Source organism: Prunus persica, chromosome G6 (genome assembly GCF_000346465.2).
Source record: "Prunus persica cultivar Lovell chromosome G6, Prunus_persica_NCBIv2, whole genome shotgun sequence".
In the NCBI taxonomy this organism is placed as follows: domain Eukaryota; kingdom Viridiplantae; phylum Streptophyta; class Magnoliopsida; order Rosales; family Rosaceae; genus Prunus; species Prunus persica.
The window spans coordinates 25,905,057-25,927,815 of NC_034014.1; the positions used below are offsets into that span (position 1 = coordinate 25,905,057).

General features: G+C 38.1%; 7 protein-coding genes across 7 annotated transcripts; 5 read left to right on the forward strand and 2 right to left on the reverse strand.

The window, feature by feature from the left end:
• On the forward strand, positions 36–2,685 carry LOC18775506 (UPF0481 protein At3g47200). The gene is made up of 3 exons (XM_007207102.2): positions 36–62; positions 871–980; positions 1,112–2,685. Exons 2-3 carry the CDS (start codon positions 948–950, stop codon positions 2,507–2,509), a joined length of 1,431 nt encoding a protein of 476 aa, XP_007207164.2. The 5' UTR covers positions 36–62; positions 871–947; the 3' UTR covers positions 2,510–2,685.
• On the forward strand, positions 4,346–6,228 carry LOC18774076 (UPF0481 protein At3g47200). The gene is made up of 2 exons (XM_007206295.2): positions 4,346–4,473; positions 4,602–6,228. Exons 1-2 carry the CDS (start codon positions 4,447–4,449, stop codon positions 6,069–6,071), a joined length of 1,497 nt encoding a protein of 498 aa, XP_007206357.1. The 5' UTR covers positions 4,346–4,446; the 3' UTR covers positions 6,072–6,228.
• On the reverse strand, positions 6,504–8,044 carry LOC18773272 (lactosylceramide 4-alpha-galactosyltransferase). Its single transcript, XM_020565431.1, has one exon. It carries the CDS (start codon positions 8,011–8,013, stop codon positions 6,703–6,705), a length of 1,311 nt encoding a protein of 436 aa, XP_020421020.1. The 5' UTR covers positions 8,014–8,044; the 3' UTR covers positions 6,504–6,702.
• LOC18774031 (30S ribosomal protein S31, chloroplastic) lies at positions 11,349–12,198 on the forward strand. Its single transcript, XM_007206096.2, has 3 exons — positions 11,349–11,596; positions 11,688–11,752; positions 11,883–12,198. The coding sequence occupies exons 1-3, from the start codon at positions 11,437–11,439 to the stop codon at positions 12,009–12,011; spliced, it is 354 nt and encodes a 117-aa protein (XP_007206158.1). The 5' UTR covers positions 11,349–11,436; the 3' UTR covers positions 12,012–12,198.
• LOC18773077 lies at positions 12,132–13,183 on the forward strand. The gene has a single exon (XM_007207810.2). It carries the CDS (start codon positions 12,485–12,487, stop codon positions 13,100–13,102), a length of 618 nt encoding a protein of 205 aa, XP_007207872.1. The 5' UTR covers positions 12,132–12,484; the 3' UTR covers positions 13,103–13,183.
• LOC18774761 (lactosylceramide 4-alpha-galactosyltransferase) lies at positions 13,161–15,283 on the reverse strand. Its single transcript, XM_007206756.2, has one exon. It carries the CDS (start codon positions 14,763–14,765, stop codon positions 13,500–13,502), a length of 1,266 nt encoding a protein of 421 aa, XP_007206818.2. The 5' UTR covers positions 14,766–15,283; the 3' UTR covers positions 13,161–13,499.
• On the forward strand, positions 18,459–22,026 carry LOC18773733 (probable LRR receptor-like serine/threonine-protein kinase At3g47570). Its single transcript, XM_007208491.2, has 2 exons — positions 18,459–21,220; positions 21,431–22,026. The coding sequence occupies exons 1-2, from the start codon at positions 18,478–18,480 to the stop codon at positions 21,883–21,885; spliced, it is 3,198 nt and encodes a 1,065-aa protein (XP_007208553.2). The 5' UTR covers positions 18,459–18,477; the 3' UTR covers positions 21,886–22,026.

Below are 22,759 nucleotides of genomic sequence, written 5' to 3' on the forward strand. Positions count from 1 at the left end.
GGGCTCTGATTGATGAACCGTTTTCGCCTGCATGATCAGTGAATCGAGCCCAACAATCTAAGGTAAAGTTTAGGGGCTGTAATTCAGATTTTTGAAATTAGTTCAATTTGAGTTTTTTACTCAATAAGCTTCATTTCCTTGGTTTGAGGTGTTAATTGCGCTGTTTATGGTCATTGGAAGCTTAATTCAGACCAGTTGGATTGCTTGACAGTTTTTACAGATTTTAGGGGTTTATTGTGAAATCTTGGGGGTTTATTGAGCTTCATATGAAATTGAGTGGAATTGGTGAATTATAATTGAAATTGAGTTCTTGTTGATCTGATTGCAAATTTTTTTACAGTTTTGAGACAGTTTTGTCATTTCCCTAAAGTTAAAGGGTGTGATTATCAAAAGTTCAGGGACCTATTCTAACAGAGAATCCGGATTCTGAATGGATCCAATTAGTGTGGAGATGATGTGTGCTAATTAAGTAGTGCGGCGGATGGATGTGTCGTTGACTTGGTGTGTGCAAGACGTACGCGGTCTGACCTCACACCCCCGGCCCCCAAAAACAAAAACAAAAAAACAAAAAAAACAAAAAAAAAAAAAAAACCAAACAGACAAATTGAGCTATAACTTGTAAGCATGTGACCATTTTTATTCCATCCTGGCTCCTCCTTGTTGGATCAAAATGTCAGTAAGAATTAATAAAAACAAATGTATGGTTGGTCCAAATAAATTAATATATATGCTTCTTGGTTTTTCTTCCGGAGAGAGCTAGGAAATTTCAAGAACCATATGGCGATTCGGATGGGAGACTTGGATCGTAAAGTAAATTTCGATATATTTATTATATATTTTTTTATAGTTGGGATATAAATGAATTTAAAGGCAATGCCGATTGATCAGTGGCCTGAGAAGCTTAGATTGGTGGCCGGAGCCGACGAGAAAAGGGAAAATCTAGTGACATGTCTCAATCAGAAGTGAAAAAGGATCAACAGGTAATTGAGAGCTGTTGTTTCTCTCTTATGCATGTGTTTATGTGAATTATAAGCACCTCCTCCCTCTTTCTCTTTGTTTCTGGACTTGCTTACTTTAATTTTCTTCTTCCTCTAATCCAATTTCAAAACAGCTGGAAGACAAAGAGATCCCAACGAAAGCTACGTTGATGGAGGAGATCAGACAGAGAATGGGAGGAGTGAAGAGAACAGTGGACGTATGCATCTATAAAGTTCCAAGTAAACTTCGAAAAGTGAATGAGGATGCCTACAATCCACGTGTCGTCTCAATTGGACCTTACCATCAAGAAAACCCTGACCTTGTAGATGCTATGAAAGAGCATAAATGGCGTTACATGACAAGCTTTCTTCAGCAAACAAATATTCCTCAAGAGTCTAAGGAATGCTTGGAACGCTGTGTTGATGCTATTTATGAGTTATGTGGCGAGGCTCGTCAATGCTACTCCGAAACTATCAAATACAACGAGAATGAGCTCGCAAAAATAATGTTACTTGACGGTTGCTTCATATTGGAACTTTTCGTCAGGTGCCATGCCAATGTAGAAGTAAACGAAGATGGCCAACCTGATCCAGTACGAAAGTCTGCTTGGATGATCACAGCTCTTCAGCATGACCTGGGATTACTTGAGAACCAGATCCCCTTCTTTATTCTGGTTCGTTTGTATGAGATTGTCAAGCCTCGTGCCACGAAGAATTACTCCGTCGCTAGCCTTGCTCTCAAGTTCTTTGACCCTTTGAGCCGAAAGCCAAGACCTGAGGAAAAGGATCAGCTGGGCACAGACTTCAAGCATTTACTTGATCTCTTGCACAAATTCTACTTCCTCACAGCTGTATCAGTACCTAGTGTCGTGCTCAACAATATTACTGAGGAACAAACTAGTTCATGCCCTTCTGAACCTGATTATACATCGAGCAACAAGTGGGGATTCAAGTATTGCACTTCGGAACTTTTGGAGGCTGCAATCGAGTTTCAAATTCCGGCTTGGGACGACAACAAATTGTTGAACATAAATTTCGACAATGGAGTCCTGAGCATTCCCCAATTGATCATTACCGACGCATCGAGTTCAGTGTTGAGGAACCTCATTGCCTTCGAGCAGTACGGTGTTAGCAGTACAAATGGAGTTACATCGTACGCATTCCTTCTGCAGAGTCTCATAAGTAACACATCAGATTTCAAGCTGCTTCTGGACAAAGAGATCATAGCCCATAATCGGTTTAGCGACCCTGAATTTTTGAGTGAATTTGAGACTATTGTAAAGGATGTTGTTCCCAAGGACGACTTCTACTTTGCTAAATTGCGGGACCAAGTGGACAAATACAAGACGCCCTGGTACCATTTTAACAAGCTTAAAGTATTTTTTGTGGTGCAACTTCAAAGTGAAATTATGATCGTTTGGAAGAATCGTTTCACTGCTAAATGGAGTTTCTTATCAGTGCTGAGTGCGCTTGCCCTTCTCATTCTCGCTTTCTTACAGACATATTATACCATGCACGACCCTTCCAGCTGATCTTTACTTGTCCCATGCTGCTTCTTTGTTTCTTGGCCTGGAGCTGGAGGTTCCCGTTGGACCATCTAGCCAATGAGTTTATATCAAGCTTTTATTTGAGTTAATCAGTTGGCCTCCCCTAGAAATGATCAGTCTATCTATAATCTTTCGCAGATTTTATATATGCATTTGCAATTGTATGGTACTAATACCACGGATCATTCATCAACAAGGATGCAAGCTGAAAAAAATATTCGAATGGGATACAAACAATGTTGTATATTAATATCCACAACCACATAAAGTATAGATCTTTTTACATTTGAAACTACAGAAATAGGAAACATCTGGAACAAGACAGAAAAATAACAAATGTTTGCCAAAGCATAGAAAACTTATTGAAACATCAAAGAATACAAATTTTGCTCGAGTAGCTTCACCTTCACCATGTTATAGCAAATTGCTTCTTATTAGAAAGGGTCCCAGGGCATTCTTGAAATGCTGTCTGCAACAGTGGTAGACAATAGGATAGATGAGCAAGCAAAACAAAGGGTTTTGCTGATCTATATTGAAATAAGAATTCTGGCATCTTAAGAGCTGCAACAACCACTGCTACTTGCAAGTTCTAAATTTTGTTATCATATTATATATTAATTTTTGACGATTCTAATTTATAGGAGATAACAAGTCAATAGTTTGAATTATTTAGCAGTCTGCAATATTTTTCCAGCCAAGCATGCAAATTGTTTTGAATTTGAAGGTTTCTTCTTAGGTAAGTGACGTACGTCATAGCTTCTCGTCTTAGGTTATCTAACAAATTAATCATACTCTGGATGCGTTACGTGCAAAGACCGGGTGCATATTACAGTATAAAAATGCAACTGTGAGCATAATATATGTTTTCCCTCCTCTGTTTGGGGTCGACAGATACAGGCAAATGCATGTTTGGTACAAATAAAACTATGCTGTATGTTTAGCTTTCTTTTGTAAGAGATGAATATGTCAAAGCTGAATGAAGATTAAACTTAGAAGTTCTTGTTTAATTAGGTTTTTTTTTTTCTCCAACAGAAAAAAGGACAGGGGCATCCATTAGGATGGTTTTGCTTAATAAAATAAATCACTATTTTAACACACAAGCAGCTATTATAGAATTGAAATATTTTTAACTAATAAATCTGGCAAAGAAAATACAAATCTAATTGTTGACTTGGTATGTTGAGAACTAGAAGTTCTCCGAAATGGAAAGAAAAAATGATTTGGGAGGGCAGGAGGAGGGAAGTACGATTGAATGAGATGTTCTCAACTTTCAGAAAACATATGGCCATATAAGAGTAAAGTCTATCAGTAAGTATTTTCCGTTGACATTGAAATATATTTCTTTTTAACTTGTTGGAGTTTCTGGTTTTGCAATTTCATCTCTCGTGTGTCAGGTGTGAAGATGGGGGTGCACATTACAGTATAAAAATGCATCTGTTACGTTTTTTCTCTTTTGGTTGGGTTCAGATACAAACAAATACAAAGAAAACTCCACAAACCACTACATGTTTAGTTTTCTTCTGAGATTAAGACGTCAAAGCTGATTGAGGACTAAAGTCAACTTCTAAGGACAGAGACATTAGGATGGTTGAGCCTAATATAATAAATTGACAAACTTTTACACACAACATTTCCATTATAAAAAAGGTTCAATATGTCTAACTAATAAATTTAGCAAAAGTTAAAAACTTGATGATTGACTTGGTCTGTTTGAGAACTTGAAGTTCTCAGAAAACAATAGGTTTGGGAGCGCAGAGGAGGAAAGTACGATTAAATAACCTATTGTCAACTTGATAAAGCATATGGGGATAGGAACAAGTCTTCTATAATTATATTTAATCATAATAGGGGTATAAAAGGCAATATTCCGTCCCTCAGGAAGCTCATACTGGAAGCTGAACGGCGAAGGAAAATCTGCTAAGATGAGTAATGAGGACATCCTACAACTGGTAAGATTTAGATTTGAGTTTCAGATGCAGTTGTTTCATCAATATTGCAATTTTTTTGTAACTTTTTTGAGTCATGCATGTGTTATACTTATGTTGTGTTTCATTGCTGTCCTATAAAATCATGGTAGGAAGCAGAAGCAACTGATAAGAACGAATGGAAGCGGGAGATTACTAAAAAACTTCACCAGAAAGTGGCAACAGGGTCAGAAAACTTGAGCATTTATAAAGTTCCAAAAAACCTTCGAAAAGTCAAGGATGAAGCATACAACTCTCGTGTTGTCTCAATTGGACCCTTCCATCTAGGCAACCATGCCCTTGTAGCTATGAGACATCATAAATGGCAATACATGCAATATTTTTTTGCACGAATAGAAGATCATCAACAATCCCTCCAATGTTTAGAAGTGTGTACCAATGCTATTTATGATTTAGATGAAAAGGTTCGTGGATGCTATTCCGAAAAGATAGACCACATTGATAAGAATGTGCTAGCAGAAATCATGTTACTAGATGGTTGCTTTATATTGGAACTTTTCCTCAGGTATGACCAACACTTAAATATGAAGTTAGAAGACGAATCTGATCCGATATTCAATAGTGCTTGGATGATTGCAGCTCTTCGCCATGATCTGATATTACTTGAAAACCAGATCCCTTTCTTTATTCTCAAAAGTTTGTATGATGCTATGAAGTCTCATCTTAAGGGCACACCAAACTCTGTCACTAGCCTTGCTCTTAAGTTCTTTGAAATGAACCAAAAGTCAACAAAAGAAGAGCCTGACACAAAAAACCATCATTTGCTTCATCTTTTGCACAAATTCTACCTCCCAAATTTAGATTTCACAACAACAAATCACCAACTGAAACGCAGTGTTACAGAGATCCAACCTGGTCATATCTCAATCTCAGTCTCTGTTGAATTGACTTCTCACATTCAACATGTTTCTGCAATACATCTAACTTCAGGGATTCCTAGACCTGAACAAGCAGCTGCAACCAATATTAAAAGATGGGGATTCAATTTTAGCGCTTCAAACCTTTTATGGGCTGGGATTGAGTTTGAAAAAGGGTTGTCGGAGGACCATTTGTTAAACATAACTTTCGTCAAGGGAATAATCCGAATTCCACCAGTCGACATTCACTTGACATCAGATTCACTCTTTAGGAACTTGATCGCTTTTGAGCAATGCAGCCTTAGAAGTACGCATCATATTACGTCGTATTTGATCCTCATGAAGAGTCTCATTAGTTCCACACGGGATATAAAACTACTAAGGGAAAGAGGGATCATAAATCTATTAAATCACAATAGTGTTGGAGACCAAGAATATTTCACTGAATTCAAAACTATATTGGACATGGTTGTTGTGAAGGACTTCTGTTTTGGTAAGTTGTGTGACCAAGTGAATGCATACTGTAAGTCCTGGTTGCCATGGAGCAAACACAAGATAACGACTAGGGTGCGATTTAGGAGACATATAAACTTCCTTTACCGCACGTACTTCTCTAGTCCATGGAGTATCATATCATTTGTTGCTGCTGTGGCCCTTTTTGTTCTCACAGTCATACAGACATACTATAGCATTCACTCTCGCTAATGTAAATTTGTTGGCCATCCATCGAGTTTATCAGTCGTTTATGTAATTGATTCCTCTTCTATAATGAGTCTATATATGTATGTTGTATCTAGTTTCACAACTTATGTGTTATTTTGTGGATCCAGAAATGGATCACTAGAAAAAGGACTTGATGGCATCAGAAAGTTTTTGTTCTAAAAGTTTGTGCTGAAGTGAAGTGATTAACGCAATAGGATTGATTGGTTGGTTTGCTTCTCTTTAAAATGCAGGAAACTGCACCGGCTCTAAATGCAGAGGAGCTTTTCTACTAAATTTGAACACTCATCGAAACAGAAATACCCATAACAGATTTACCATACTTTTGAGAATATCTAAAATTACATATATAAAGTCGTGATCTTTTTACATTTGAAACCAGAGAAATAGAATATCTCAAACCAAAAAGACAGAAAATAAAAAATGCTTGGCAATGCATTAAACAAAAACTTCCCTAGCCTTGGGACTTATTCAAGCATCAAAGACTACCAATTTAATTTTACTTCTGAACAAAGAGCTCCTTTTCTTTTCTGAGTTCTGCAGAGGCTTTGTCACATATGAGTCACTTTGCTTGAAGTAGCTTCTCCTTCACCATATTACAGCATATAAGTTTTCTTTAAGAAACATATAGGTCCTGGCAAATGACACAGTGCTCTGAGATCAATCTCGCCATGACACTTCCCTCTCCAATGGCCAACTGTCTACTTCGTTTGTTCCATAGGTGCACAACGTAAGTCTCCCTTGCATTTAGCTCATTTAGTGTCATTTCCACCGCTCTTGACTCCGATTCCCTCTCGGGCTTCCTGAAGATCCTGTGTATCCTAATCCAGTCCAATGGATAGAATGCCTCAGGAGGCAATATTGTAAAGTTATAATCCAGTGGCCTTCCACTCCCTTCTAGTCTAGCGATTACTCTGGAGACCAAGTAAGGTCCATTGTGACCCCATTTGTTCCCATTAAAAGTTGTAGCAAATTCTTCTAAGAATTCTAGCAGAATTGGATGGTTTATGTCAAAGATCATCACTGCACCATTTAGTCTGTTCCAGATTTTGGACTCTGAATCCAAACTTTGTGCTCCAATTGCATTCCTCAACCCAGATAAATCCTTCAGAATTATCAAGTCTGTGTCCAAGTAGATACCTCCATATTTGTATAGCATTGCAAGCCTAATCAGATTGGCTAGGTTTTGAGATAATGGGATGTAACCTGGATCTGTCCTGCCACTCTTTAATTCTTCAAGCCAAGACTCAGCTGGTGTGTTCTTGACAAGAAAGGGCAAGTCTGGTGCGATTGCAAGTATTTTGAACCCTCTGTCAAGTAAAGGCTTCAGGATTCTGTACCCTCTTGCTGAGTCCATGGAGTTTGATATGATCATCAAGCATCCTTGAGGGTGGGATTTGAAGAGGGTGTCCATGGTCAAGAAATCTCTTTTCCCAAATGACTTTGCTGGTGAAAGCCATACCATGTAGAATTGAAGGCTGCATCCATTGTTGAGGAACTCGAGCACTCGACCGTGGAACTGCTGTGACAAGTTGTTTGACTTGAGTATCTCTAGCTCTGGCAGTTTTCGTCGGAACCACACAAGTCTTTCCTCTTTTGTGACATTTTCTGGAGGAACCAGAGGATCACGAATTTCATCTTCAAGTTCCTGAATCTTTGCTTGAATTGAAAGCTGTGGCTTGCTCTGATCAGTTATGAAGGTTGACTCAATTTGCTCTTGAGGCACCTGAGTCTGGTCATGATTATGGTCAAGAACTTCATGATTTCTCAAGTCAATTGTTTGCATGGGAAGGTTGGAGACAAAGATGTCTGCATAGATGATGAAGAAGATGGCAGCAAATGAGATGGTGGAGAGGAGGGAGGATTTCGTGGTGCGGCTAAAGTGGCTGTGATCCAACACTTTGTGAGACATTCTTTTGACTGTCATGAGTGTAGAATTGGGAGAGGATTCTTTTGTAGAAGGCATTGATCTTGATGAGGAGCCATGGTGATCAAGCCAAGTGGTATTTATAAGTTTCTATTTAGTGTATGACTTAAAGCAATGGTGTGGACGAGCTTGAAATGATTTAAACATGGCTCTGATTTGAATCATCTTTGCAAGAATTAGACGTGAATGTACGTGGCAAGTATTGCAGTTATGAGGACTAAATATTTAGCAAATATTATGAGTGTTTTTGATTGCTTTAATGTTCAAAACAATCTTAATGGATCGAGCTTTCATGTCCATTATGACAAACATAAATACAAATGACATCCTTGAATCAATTAAGGGGTTAATATATGAAAAGGGCAGATTTAATAGCTACTTATTACAGCTTGTTGATTATTTATACCTCTTACATCATTGGATCAATCAAACAATAATTATCAAAGAGAGGGACATGTTCATCATACGAACCAAATAGCTTTGTTGGCTCACCTACAGCTACAGGTAGAAATCAACCCTCGCATTCAAGTGGGCCTCCAATATTGTCATTTCCAACAACACCATTGCTCCTATAGAACATGAGCAATTTTAGGGTTTCTAAAATGCATCGAGGATTTGATTAGATTACTAGGCTAGATCCCGTTGATTAGAACAGTGATTAAATCTCTGGGTACACGTAAGAATCTCATAACTTTATTAGTTGAAAGCTATAAATATATATATATCTATTTTTCATTAGCATTCATTGAATTTTCTGAGAATATTAAGAATTTTAGAGAACCATTTTAAATTACAAAACTGCCCTTTATAATTTATACTTTTATACTTTTTATTTTTTCTGTTGGGTGAAAAAGGTAAATGTAAATCTTTTGGGCTTGAGGCTTGTGAATGAAGCCCATCGTTTTGGGCCTTTAGAGTTAATAATACAAGCCGAAAGCCCACCAAACGATCTCTAAAACGCCTTTGCTCTCAAACCAACACGGTTTATCTCAAGCTCGCATTTCGTTTGCCACTGTTTCGTTCTCAGTCTCAGCAGCTACTACCCATTAACCATTTCAGACACATAAAATGTAAATTCTCACCCCCGTTTCTTGCTCTCTCTTGCTCTTTAAATGAAGGTAACATGGGGATTCAATTTTTGCACTTCAAAAGTTTTAAGTTTCTGGGATTGAGCTTGAAGTTGGATGCTTTTATGGTGATGGGTTATGCTCAAATCACCATTTTTTGTTTATCAGGGACCATCCAGGCAAGCTGTGTGTAGGTAAAGCTTGGACCTTTGTTACTGGTCTACTTAGGGAGGCTAGGGTATCTTTCAAGTGTTGATGCTTGCAAAGATGTAAGATTTTTCAATCCGAAAACTGATAGTATGGGACGACAAGAATCTGCTTCAAGTTGGGAGATTCAAATAGCTATGAATTCTTTTCTTTTGCTTCAGATTCGAAAAATCGGCCTAGGCGGGTCTAGGCGGCGCCTAGGCGGTTCTAGGCGGGTCTGGAAGCCTGGGCGGGGTTTTTTTTTTTTTTTTTTTTTTTGACTTTAGAAACCTCACGCTGTTGCTTCCTTCTCTTTCACCACGAGTCGACCACCACCACCAGGCCGCGACGACCCCTCGCCCACACACCCGCGACCCTCTCTGTAATGGATTTATGAACATCTACTACAGAGATAGTAGGTTCTGCTACATGTGATGTGACTAGGTGAGTCAAATGCCTAAGAATATATGATTCACCTTCACCCATCTTATGGCGCAAAAATTTCCTTAAGAAGTATACATATCAGGGAAAATGACACAGTTGTCTGAGACTAGTCATAATTCTTGAAGCCAAGTTTCACCTGGGGTGTTCTTGACTAGAGAGGGCAGGTCTGGTGTTAATGCTATTACTTTGAATCCTCGATCGAGAAGCGGCTTTAGGAATCTGTATCCACTTCCTGAATCTATGCTTTTTGATAGGATCATCAAGCACCCTTTAGGATTGAATTTAAAGAGACTGTCCATGGCCACGAATTCTCTTTTGCCAAACTTGGTTGGTTTAGGGTGAAAACCATATCATGTAGAACTGAACACTGCATCCATGGTTGAGGAACTCAAGTACTCGACCATGAAACTGCTCTGCTAAATTGTTGAGTATCTGCAGTTCCGGGAGCTTCCCCTTTTGTGACCTTTTCTGGAGGAACTAGAGGATCAGGAACTTCCTCTGCAACTTCATCCATATTTTCCTGCATGGAAAGCTGTGGCATGCTCTCAGCAGTCAAGGTTGATTCAGTTTTCTGTCGAGGTAATCGAGTGTTGTGATCTTGAAAAAATTCATGGATTCTCAGGTCAACAGGATGCATGGGAAGTTTAAAGACAGTGTTGTCTGCATAGATGATTAAGAATATGATAGCAAATGAGATGGTGGAGAAGATAGGATATTTTGGGGTGCGCCTAAGTAGCCTGTAATCAAACACTTTCTGAGACATTCTTTTCACCTTCAAAAGAGTAGGATAGGGTGATTATTTTTTTGGAGAAAGCATTGTTCTTGATGAGGCACATTGTACGGTCTGGCCAAGTACGGCCTTACATATACATAGTAGCGGAAATTGAAATAGGAGGTTTCTGATGTATGATTTACCACTGCATGTTACTGGTCTACACTTCGTGCAGTGCTGGTCCTTAATTTGGCAAATTTTTTGGCATCTAGTGTATTCTAAATTTGGTATAAAAATGTTTGTTTCAATGATGAATCAATCTTTAAATATCTGGACGTACATACCAATTACATCCTTGTATCAATTTAGAGGTCAATATAAGAATAGGCCACATTTCTAGCTACTTATTTCAGCTTGTTTATATCCAACAATAATATTAAAGAAGGGCATTCTCATCAGAAAATGAACTTCTATAATAATATTTGTGAGTGAGAAATTTCATCCTTTCTCTCACCAATCAAATAGCTTTGTATTTTTGTTTTACTGACGAGAAATGAGGCATTCAAACTTGAAATATCTTTCAACATTGGTTTAACATTGTAGTTTCATCACGTATGAGAGAATCACTTACATGTATACATATGAGAGAATATTTTAGGGATTTGTAAATGCACCTAAGGTTTTGATTAGCACACCCACCACATTTTGAAAACAATCACAAAATTTCTCATTGTGCCTATAAAATCTCTGGATACATATGATTCTAATTTTATTGGTTGGAACTTGGAAGACCAAACCAATTTTGTCTCTGTGTTAATTGAAGACCCAACCTAATTGTGAGCTTGAGCCTTGTGAATGAACCCCAATTTGGGCCCTTTGAAATGCCAGCCCAAGACTATTACAAGCGAGAGCCAACCCAACGGTCTCTAAAACAGGAGCCATCTCCTAAAACACAACACTTTCCCTCGAAAACCTTATCCGCTTCTCTCAAGCGTCAAGCTTCAAGCTTCAACCATGGCGTCACTGATACTCGGAGCTCTTCCAATCCCCACTCAAACGCTCACTTTCAGCTCTCGCATTTCGTTTTCTCAGTCTGAAACCGTATCCATTTCTCTCCCCTCCTCCACAGCTTCGCTCTCAGTCTCCACAGCTACCACTCCATTAGTCCCTTCAGGTACACCTTTATTCCAAACTCCTCTCTCTCTCTCTCTCTCTCTCTCTCTCTCTCTCTTATTTTCCCTGATTTTTGCTTTCTGCTTCTTCAGTGTATTGCGGTAGGGGCGATAAGAAAACCGAAAGAGGAAAGCGTTTCAATCACTCTTATGGCAATGTAAGTCAAATTTCGGATTTTGACCGTTTCCTCATCACCTTTTGCTCGTGAATTTCATGAAATTTTATGATTTTGTATTTGTTTTTCTGAATTTTGAATATTTTGTGAAAAATAAAAATTTGAACTTTAGGCTAGGCCTCGGAACAAGAACAAGGGAAGAGGTCCACCTAGGGTTCCGGTGCCTGTGGCTCCCCCTAAGAAAGATAAGTTTGAAGACGATACAGTTGTCAAGGTTGAAATTGATGAGTCTCTGTCTTAGCTAGTTGAGCCCAGTCTCTATGATTTTTATTTATAATTGTAATTTATGTACCTCGAATTGCTTTATTTGATGAGTCTTTGATCAATACTTTTCTTGGTCTTGCTTGGTATTAGTGAATTCAATTAAGCTTTAAACTTCAATTTCCATATGTGTTTATTTTTGTAGTTTGGAAGGACAGTTTCCCAGATATGCTTTGTGTTTCACTTCACTTGTTTATTTAATTGTTTAAAATCTAGCTAGGCTATTTTGTTCCTGTCTTGTCTTTTTGGACACAAAACCTTCCTGGAAACACATGGTAGGAAAAACAAATGCTTTCGTATCGCCGGCTTTCAGCATTCTTTATAGTTTATAGGGATTTATTGCCGCCTTAGTCCCTTCCGCTGGTGTTTTCCTTCACTATTCTGCTTCTTCTTCATAAACCTGCATCTTGTCTACTCCTTTATCGGCTCCCAATACCCTAGACCTTTAGGACTATGATGAATTCATCGGAAATAACCGAAGAGAAGGATGATGATAGCAGTTGCCTTGTTGATCCAGAAGTTCAAAAAGAAAGGATAAGGCAGATTATAGAGTATCAGAAATCTCTTTATCGGTCTTCATCTTCGTCTTCTTCCTCCTCTTCCTCAGCTGCTTCCTGTTCCTCGTTTTCTTCAGCTCGAAAAAGTAGCAGTTTGTTAGGTTTGATGAAAGTAGGAAACACATCGTTGAGGAGATTATTTGACATGGAGCATACAAGTTTGGCGAACCATTTTGAGGATTTCAGTGGCTCATCCATAATTAAGCCTATTCTTCTATGGGGCAGTGATACAGACAATGAAAATGAAATGCATGATCCATGGCAATCCATCAAGCAGTTTGGACCAATAAATGAATCTAGGATTGATGGACCAAGTAAGTTTCCTTCAGATGGTAGCTTCCGGGATGGAGAGCGTGGCTTCCGGAATACAGAGGTAAGAATTGGCAACCGCAAGCTGACTAGGAAAAAGTCATTTAGGAGATTGCCCGGATTTGGGTTATGGAGATGCAGAGGATTTAGATTGAGATTAAGATTGAGGCGGCTTAGGATTGCTTTTTGTGGAAGAAAATATTAGTATTTGTCTGCAAACTTGTAATACAGGAAAACCTCATTTGTTTATTTATATCAAAAAATAAAAAAGGGTTAGCTTCTATTAACATATTGAGACAGGGAATGTCTGCTACAACTCGTTTACAGAATCTTGGATTTACAATGAAATGATGATCTTACTTACACTGGGGCAAAAGATTCAAAATGAAAGTAAAAAAGACATTGAACTTTATATGAATGGAAAAAAAGAATGAAAAAGAAAAAGAAAAAAAGAGAGGGAATTCCATAGCTCTTGAATCGTAGCTAATTCCTGCAACAGAGTATACTAACAAATAGGAGGCTTGTATCGATTTCCAGTCTGCGGCTTCGCCAGAGTTGGTTGGTTGAAGATGCTTCACCATTTATTCGTTTGAGAAAATTCTTTAAGAACTGTATATGTCACTGCAAATGACACAATGATCGGAGATTAATCTCTGCATAATGCTTCCTTCTTCGATCGTGACTCGGCTACTTTGCTTGTTCCACAAGTGTACCCCATAAGTCTCTCCGCTGAGCTGAAGCAGCTTTGCTTTTACCCATCGAGAATGAGCTTGGCTTCCTGGCTTCTTAAACAGTCCCCCAATCCTATTCCAATCGACGGGGTAAAAGGCGATAGGGGGTAGAATTGTAAAGTTGTAACCTGGTCGGTTTTGCACCCTCCGGACCACTCTGGACACCAGATAGGGACCATTGTGCCCCCATTTATTCCCATCAAAAGTGGAGGCAAATTCCTCCATGAATTTGTACAGAAGGGGATGATTCATATCAAACACCAGAACTGCATTATTTAACCTGGTCCAGTTTTTAGATGCCACATCCACACTTTGTGCACCGATTGAGTTTCTCAACCCCAAGAATGAATTCAAAACTATGAAATCCATGTCTAAGTAAACACCTCCATACTTGTATAGAATTGCAAGCCTCATCAAATTAGACAGATTCTGGGCTAATGGGATCTCACCAGGGTCTTTTTTGCCTCCCTTCATTTCAGCAAACCAGGCTTCAGCTGGGGTGTTCTTGAACAGAAATGATAAGTCTGGTGTCACTGCATGAACCTTGAACCCGCGATCCTGCAGCGGTTTCAGAATTCTGTAACCACGTCGGGAGTCCATAGTTCTCGAGAGAATCATCAAGCATCCATGAGGGTGGGCTCTGAAAAGACTCTCCATGGACAAAAACTCTCTGCTTCCAAAGGACCTCACCGGTGAAATCCATGTCATAAAGAACTGCCCCTCACACTTGTTGTTAAAGAATTCCAGAACACGACCGTGGAATTGCCTTGCAAACTTGTCTGATTTGAAAATCTCAAATTTGGGTAGCTTGCTCCGAAACCAAGCGATTCTTTCCTCTTCTGTGGCATTGAAAGGAGGAACAAGAGGACTTGAAATTTCTCTACCAACCTCAAGGGTCTCTTCCTGCATGGAATGCAGGGCTATGCGATTTATATCAGACTTGATCAAATGGCCTGCAGAACTATGAGTCTGCAGCAGCACTGGAGAAGGAGCTTTATCATTCAACTCAACCGATTTTTCGGAGTCATTATAGATGATGCTATCGGCATAGATGATGAAGATGATTGCAGCTAGTGATAGAGTACAGAAGATATGAAATTTGGCAAGGCTAAGTAGGCGGCTGTCCATTCTACTCATCGTCGTCAGAGGAGTTGCATGGGGGAAGAAGTAAGGTTGAAGAAATATAGCTCGAAAGGAACTTTCATGGCGAAATAACCAAAGGACATAACGACGCACGCTAATACAAAGAATTGTTGCAGGCTTCTATAGTGTAGTGCTTACTCTCTAGGCGTCTGGCTTTGAAGCATTCAATACGAGACTTTTTGGTAAGAGTCAAATGCTGAATTAAAATAAAATAAAATAAAATACAAAGAAGATAGCCGCCTGTAAAAATGCGTGAGCATTGTGTGGGATATTAATTTATAAATGAATAATTAAGAGGGTCCATTAGATTATCAATAATGAAAAGATGGTGATGGAAACATGTTTTGCAATAATCTTATTTAATGATTAGGCAATTACCCTTTTGACAGATATTGCTTTCTTTTTCAATGACTTCAAAAGCTAGAAAGTTACCAGGCTATTTCCTGGCCAACCAAACCCATACTTGCGCATTAAATTGGTATCTCATCAAACCCAGAAGGCCATACCTTTGTTTTTGGGGCAGCAGAAGACCCACCCTACCCTTGAGACTTTTTTGGCAATATTTCTGCAAATTTTGAAGCCTTAATCCGCCCGGTACGTTCGAAACTGGAGTCGGTCCTTGAGACTCAACTGTTTAAGTGGTGACCAAAAATATTGGATTACTAACAACTTGGCCATGTTCTTGGTACATTTTTTTCCCTCCTTAAACGTCAACTTTGCTGCGGACCTAAGGAGGAGGGGTATGTTGCATAAGCTTTATAAAACTAGGTATTATTATGACAGTGGTCCGTCTCATTCTTTATTCTGTTGTTCCCCCCACATAATTAAATTGGAGAACCCAGTGTTTCAATTATTAGGTATATGATTTATCTTGAGTCAACATTGAACAAAGTCGAATATTCAAATTTTCCTTCCCATCTACTCATTTAAAATTAAAAAAATAAAGGACCAACTAGTGTAGTAGTTTGGAGTAATTGCTTTCTTTGGAAAGGTTCTGGTTCGAGTCTTAGTATCCGTGCAATGTTAGTATGTTATGGTCCCCCCTCAATAGGAAAGATCCTAAAAAAATGAAAACTAATTTCTTACTATATTTTTTTTTTCTTCTATATTATTTACGATTGGAACATGCAGCAAAATAATTCAGATATTAATTTTAACAGTAGCGTACTCTCTAAGTTTTTGTATATTGCCAACTGATGAAAAACCTAAACAGATATGAACGGTGAGGTCCATGCGCTGTTTTTACAAGTATTTTTATTCATGGACCGATGCATTTGGGATTAAAGGTAATCCTTATGCAATTATTCGACCATCGCTTGGCTGATTCACGTTATTCAATCTAAATATTTTTATGGTAGTTGAAATGTCTCTGTTAACCCTAAACCCCTATTTGTTCTATTCGAATATATTCAGATGAGGCTTGAACTCAATCGTGTTAAGATATTGCATTTCTTTTTAATTAGTGATCTAGTTGTCTTAACAATTTCTTATGAGAGAGTGACATGTTAAAGCTGGCACTTAGTGAAGGAAACAAGTTTGAGCTTATATTAACTTGTTCAATTTTTCCACATCTGATTAGGAGAGTTGGGTTATTTGGTCATATTAAACAATAATTAGGGACTTCTGTTTAATTATTAGTGATCCCGTGTTGTACGCAAAACTGATGTATTGGGTTAATGACTTTGATGATCTTGTTGAATATATATGGCCCCCTAGACTTGTTTGTGATAAATCAATTAAAACCCATAAATCTCTCTAGCTTGTAGAATCGTTAACGTATGAGGGATAAGTCATCCAATTGTGATTTTACTTGCATATGAATAGACTTGACTTATATTTTGAGAGTATTTTACATTCAAAGATGAAATATTTTCTTTCGTAATTAGGAGATTTCGGTCTCTCCCACCTATTATTAAAACATTGATGGTGACTGCTAATTGTTGGCGCAACGTTCCAATTAGGAATAGAATTTGTTTATATTAGAAATAGAATTTATATTTTATTGTAATTATCTAATTTGAGTAGAATTAGGAGATTTTGTACATATTTCTTATTAGTATTCATTCTGTATGTAGTATATATATCTCTCTCTTTGAGGAGAGAAGAATAAACATATCAGTTTAAATCATAATTATTTTGAGTCTAATAATAAGAATTCATAGTCAACATCTATCGAGATCTAGGCTAGTGAAAAAAATGACATTAATTTGTAGACTGGTGGTCTCATATTCGAACCTCATGGAGTCATGGAACCTTAGTAGTGTGTTTATTAGAAAACCCCCCTTTCCCTTGTAGTTTAGACTTTAAAAAAAATATATAAAATTCATAGGCTACACCACTTCTTCATGTCACAAAGCAACCTTGGAATATTTATGAACCAGGCAGGTTTCCTTTTTGTGTGTTGTTTTTGGGCCTTCTATTTAGGGATGGCAAAAATTCCCGTAGGGGCGGGTTCCCGTCAAGTCCCCGACCCTAACGGGAGGAGATTTCGGGACTAAATGGGTATCAGGTACGGGGATCCTCGAACTTGAAAAATCCCCGACGGGTATGGGGAGGGGATGGTATTGGCGTCCCCATCCCTGAACCCAACCCAAAAATATATATGTTTATATTTAAATAAAGAAATAAATATTTATAATATTTATGTTTAACCCTAAGTTAACTTCTCTCTCCTAATTTTTTCTAATTTTCTATGGAATTTCATATTAATGTGATTTTGAATAGTTGAGTTGAACTTTATAGTTAATTTGGATGTGTTGTATGATAATTCAATATGAAACTTAATGTTAAAATGAATGATAAATATTTTTTTATGCAAAAAAATTGGGAATTCGGGGTGGGTATGGGGGATTCCCCGAAACCTAATAAACGGGGATGGATTCAAAGAAGGGGGCAGGGATGGAGAGCAGAAATGAGAATGGTATTGTCATACCCGACCCCTACCCGACCCGTTGCCATCCTTACTTCTACTGCACCAGCGAAAACAATGGACGCTACACAGATAATGTATTATAAATTTTAGGTTTATAGTGGGTAGACCATTTATTACAAAATCCAAAAGACAAAAGAAAAAAAAAAGTGCGACCATTTTATAATTTTTATATTCTTCACATATGTGCATGGTCTTAAAATGTTTCCGTTAACTTTTTCTTTAATTCTTAATAATCTTATGCAGACTCAAATAAATCGAACTGTCGATGTGAGATTTTATCTTTTTCATATATGTGTATGATCTTAAAATGTTTCCCCCAACTTTTTCTTTAATTCTCAATAATCTTATGCAGACTCAAATATATGTGGATGTGAGATTTTATCTTCTTCAACCATATTAAGCTGCATGAGGATTTTATATGATATTATTTGGTCCTTTTGTATTTACTGGTGCAGAAATTTACCATACCCTGCTTTAGCAAAATGGTCGTCTCCCCTGGAGCTATATATAATAATATAATACTATATTAATTAATCATTTTAACTCTATATGCATGTTACACGTAGTATTTAGAACATGTCACCATCTCAACTACCACAAGTGTTTAGATGACTCATACTGTAACAAGTCTTAATCTTAAGCACATGTGTCACCATCTCAACTAAAAATCTATTCCCAACTAAAAATCTGATAGAAAATAGATCTGCTTCCCAACTAAAAATCTCATCTCCATAATGAAACTAGAACAAAATCTGCATTATTTAACCCAATAATATGGAAATAGAGTTCTCATGCAAGACTGCATTCAACAAAATCACAATAAAAAATTACATGCAAACCTGTATTTTCAACAAGATGAGGCAGATCTATTTTAAATTCCTTCACGGGTTCTTTCTCTTGTGCATGAGCTCGAGCACCTTTGGAGATGAATCTGATCACCTGGCTCTGCTAGACTTGAAGAAAAGAATAACTGAAGATCCTCTGCGTATCATGAGCACATGGAATAGTTCCATCAATTTTTGCAGCTGGGTTGGCGTTACATGCAACCATTCCAACAAAAGAGTCGTGATTTTGAACCTGGAAGCTCAAAAATTGGCAGGCTCCCTACCACCTTCTATAGGAAATCTTACTTATCTCACTGGAATTAACTTGATAGACAACAACTTTCATGGTGAAATTCCTCAAGAAATGGGACGTCTACTGCGCCTGCAATATCTCAACCTGACTTCCAATTCCTTCGGTGGGAAAATCCCAAGTAACATATCTCACTGTACACAGCTGAGAGTGCTTGATGTTGGTTCCAATAAGCTTATTGGGTCCCTTCCGGATCAACTCAGTTCATTGTTGAATTTAACTCATCTATGGGTTGATGAAAACAATCTCACTGGAACTTTCCCAGATTGGATAGGAAACTTTTCTTCTTTGTATGCTATTTCTCTTGCCCACAACAATTTTCAAGGAAACATACCGAATGAGCTCGGGCGCTTAACAAGGTTGGGAAGATTTGTAATTCCAGGGAACAAATTTTCTGGTATGGTTCCTTCTTCAATCTATAATATATCCTCCATATACTATATCACTGTTACTGACAACCAGCTGCATGGAGAGCTGCCAAAAGATGTGGGGATCACTCTTCCTTATCTCGAGATATTTGCTGGTGGTGTCAACAAATTCACAGGTAGTATTCCTGTATCCTTGTCAAATGCTTCTAGACTTCGAAAGCTTGATTTTGCTGAAAATGGTCTCACTGGGAAACTCCCAGCTGAAAATTTTGGAAGCTTGCAAAGCTTATCTAGACTGAACTTTGATGACAATAGACTGGGAAGTGGAAAAACTGGTGACCTGAGTTCTCTCAGTTTCCTTGCTAATTGTACTAATCTTGAGGTGTTGAGTTTTAGCCGCAATCGTCTTGGAGGAGAATTGCCAGAGTCCATATCCAACCTCTCAACAAAAATTAGAATTTTTACAATGGGGGGTAATTTAATACAGGGAAGCATTCCTATCGGCATTGCAAATCTTGTAAACTTGACCAATCTAGGAATGGAACAAAACTACTTTGGTGGCAGTCTCCCTGATGCAATTGGCAAGCTTCAGAAGTTACAGGGACTGTATCTGTATCTTAACAAGTTTTCTGGGCCAATCCCATCCTCCCTAGGTAACTTGACTTCAGTAACAACGCTCTTAATGGAGGGTAATAGGTTTGAGGGAAGTATACCTCCAAGCCTGGGAAACTGCCAAAGCTTATTGATACTTAACCTTTCTAGTAACCAACTAAGTGGCACCATACCTAAAGAGGTTGTTGGGATTTCATCCCTTTCAATTTCTTTGTCCATGTCCAACAATTCTTTGACTGGTCCACTACCATCAGAAGTGGGTGAGTTGGTAAATCTCTCGGAGCTAGATGTATCAGGAAACAACTTATCAGGTGAAATCCCCATAACCCTTGGCAGCTGCACTAGTTTGGTGAGCCTGCATTTGGAAGGTAATGAATTTGAAGGAAATATTCCTGAAACTCTGACAAAATTAAGAGGCGTGGAAGAAATAGATATTTCACGCAATCACTTATCTGGGAAAATTCCTGAATTTCTAGGTAAGTTTAGAGCTCTTAAGCAACTGAATCTTTCTTATAATGATTTTGAGAGTGCATTGCCTGAAGAAGGAATATTTTCAAATGCAAGTGGTGTCTCAGTTCATGGAAATAATAAACTGTGTGGTGGCATCCCAGAATTACTTCTACCTGTATGCTCTAACAAAAAGCCTCATTCATCTCAAGGATTACTTTCCCCAAAAGTAGTAATTCCTGTAACTTTTGCAATTGCATTCATTGCCCTATCATGCTTTATTGCTGCTTGTAGAATGGTGAAAAGGTCAAGAGGTCCACTTTTAACTTCACATTCTTATGGGGATTGGAAATTAGCTGTCTCTTACTTAGAACTCGCTCAATCAACCAACGGGTTCTCTCTTGACAATATCATTGGTTCAGGAAGTTTCGGTTCTGTGTACAGAGGAGTACTCTCTAGTAATGGCATGGTAGTTGCTGTTAAGGTATTAAACCTTAACCAAGAAGGAGCTTCCAAGAGTTTCATTGATGAATGCAAAGCTTTAAGAAGTATAAGGCACCGCAATCTTCTCAAGATCATAACCGCATGCTCAAGCATTGACAACCAAGGTAATGAGTTCAAAAGTCTAGTTTCTGAGTTCATGGAAAATGGAAGTCTAGACCAGTGGCTGCATCCAAGAGATGATGAACAATCTCAAAGTAAGAGATTGAGCCTGATCCAAAGACTAAATGTTGCCATAGATGTTGCTTCTGCATTAGATTATCTACACCACAATTGTGAAACATGCATTGTTCATTGTGACTTAAAGCCAAGCAACGTTCTTCTTGATGAAGATATGGTAGCCCATGTTGGTGACTTTGGTCTAGCAAGGTTCCTTTTGGAAGCATCAAATAATCCCACCAAAACTCAAACCATGTCAGTTGGGCTAAAGGGTTCCATAGGCTATATTGCTCCAGGTATATGAAGTTTTATAATCCTCATTTTTTTGTCTATTCCTATTAACTTATTATTAAAGAAAATTAAATCTCTATTGATATATATATTTTAAATTATATACAACTCTATTTTTTTTTTATTGGAGAAGAACTATTCGCAAAATTTTATATAAGATATAAACTCTGAAGGTCAATTTACTGTGACATCCTAATTTATGTGTTGAATGACAGAGTATGGCATGGGAGGCCAAGTTTCCACACTTGGAGATGTTTATAGCTATGGGATACTGTTGCTAGAAATGTTCACAGGAAAAAGACCAACTGATGACATGTTCAAAGATGGTCTAAGCATTCACCAATTCACAGCCATGGCTTGTCCTGACCATGTCATGGACATAGTTGAGCCTTCATTGCTCCTTGAAACGGATGACGAGAATGATGAAGATGACAAATATGGAAATCGCATAGAAGAAAGACCAGTAGCAGGATATAAAGATCCTGGCCCAGTCAAAGCAAAAAGATTGGAGGAATGCTTGGATTCATTGATGCAAATAGGACTCTCATGCTCTGCAACATCACCAAGAGACCGGATGTCTATGGATGTCGTTGTCAACAAAATGAATGCAATTAGAGCCTCATATCTCAATATAAGAAGAAGAAGAAGAAGATTGAAAAGTACAAGATAGGCTAAGTTTGTTAACTAATCTCAATACTCTCATCTATATGCAAGAAATCTTTTGATAAAAGGATATTATATGTATCAATCTGTGTGAGATCATGTTGTTGATGTGTAACCCTTTGAGCTGAGCTAAAACCCCCTTTGCCGCCTAATCCCATTTCCATTTGAATGTTTCTGTTTTAGTTTTAAAACTTTCGTTTTCTGCTGTTTGTAATAAGGACCATTGGATTAGAGTCCAAGTGGCTCCTTAAGAGAGGTGTTAGATTGAGACAAGTGTAATCATCTTATAGGATGATAATTCAATGGCTAGGATTAAATCTTGTATTGAGGCAGTTAGAGAAGAATCTCTCTTCTCTCTCCTCAACGGTTATATTTTGGCTGCTGGTAATGAATGAGCTGTAGCCTTCACTCTTCCAATTCTTCTTCTATTTTTTCATAGAGAGCAACGTTTCTCTCATTCACTCTCTCCCAAACACATCCAAATACAAATTCACAAAACTATGAATTCTATCATGGCCTCAGAGCCAGGTTCGTTTGTTTTGAGCTGGGCGTGATCTGTGAACAGAAAATCGAACTCGTTCTGAGCTACTGTTGAGCTGATTTGGAGATCGAAGGAGTGAGTTCTTGCATCCAGGTGTCTCATATGGCAGGATCGGGAGCAGCTGAGCTTCGAACACCAGTTTTCAATGGTGAAAACTACGAATTCTGGAGTATTCGAATGAAGACTATTCTGAAATCGCATGGTCTGTGGGATCTGGTCGAGAATGGGTTAAATGACTCAGACATGAAGAGGGAAAAAGAGGAGGTTGCAGATACTGAGAAGTCCATGGTGGCTCAGATTCTGATGAAGGATGCTCGTGCACTTGGATTGATCCAAAGTG

What these genes read in the sequence shown, in the direction of transcription:
- LOC18775506 (XM_007207102.2), top strand. Translation starts at nt 948, where the DNA reads ATGTCTCAATCAGAAGTGAAAAAGGATCAACAG. An exon ending in AAGTGAAAAAGGATCAACAG is followed by an intron (nt 981 to 1,111) that starts GTAATTGAGAGC and finishes ATTTCAAAACAG; the next exon opens with CTGGAAGACAAAGAGATCCC.
- LOC18774076 (XM_007206295.2), top strand. Translation starts at nt 4,447, where the DNA reads ATGAGTAATGAGGACATCCTACAACTG. An exon ending in ATGAGGACATCCTACAACTG is followed by an intron (nt 4,474 to 4,601) that starts GTAAGATTTAGA and finishes AAATCATGGTAG; the next exon opens with GAAGCAGAAGCAACTGATAA.
- LOC18773272 (XM_020565431.1), bottom strand. Translation starts at nt 8,013, where the DNA reads ATGACAGTCAAAAGAATGTCTCACAAAGTGTTGGATCACAGCCACTTT.
- LOC18774031 (XM_007206096.2), top strand. Translation starts at nt 11,437, where the DNA reads ATGGCGTCACTGATACTCGGAGCTCTTCCAATCCCCACTCAAACGCTC. An exon ending in CACTCCATTAGTCCCTTCAG is followed by an intron (nt 11,597 to 11,687) that starts GTACACCTTTAT and finishes CTGCTTCTTCAG; the next exon opens with TGTATTGCGGTAGGGGCGAT. An exon ending in TCAATCACTCTTATGGCAAT is followed by an intron (nt 11,753 to 11,882) that starts GTAAGTCAAATT and finishes TTTGAACTTTAG; the next exon opens with GCTAGGCCTCGGAACAAGAA.
- LOC18773077 (XM_007207810.2), top strand. Translation starts at nt 12,485, where the DNA reads ATGATGAATTCATCGGAAATAACCGAAGAGAAGGATGATGATAGCAGT.
- LOC18774761 (XM_007206756.2), bottom strand. Translation starts at nt 14,765, where the DNA reads ATGAGTAGAATGGACAGCCGCCTACTTAGCCTTGCCAAATTTCATATC.
- LOC18773733 (XM_007208491.2), top strand. Translation starts at nt 18,478, where the DNA reads ATGGAAATAGAGTTCTCATGCAAGACTGCATTCAACAAAATCACAATA. An exon ending in CATAGGCTATATTGCTCCAG is followed by an intron (nt 21,221 to 21,430) that starts GTATATGAAGTT and finishes GTTGAATGACAG; the next exon opens with AGTATGGCATGGGAGGCCAA.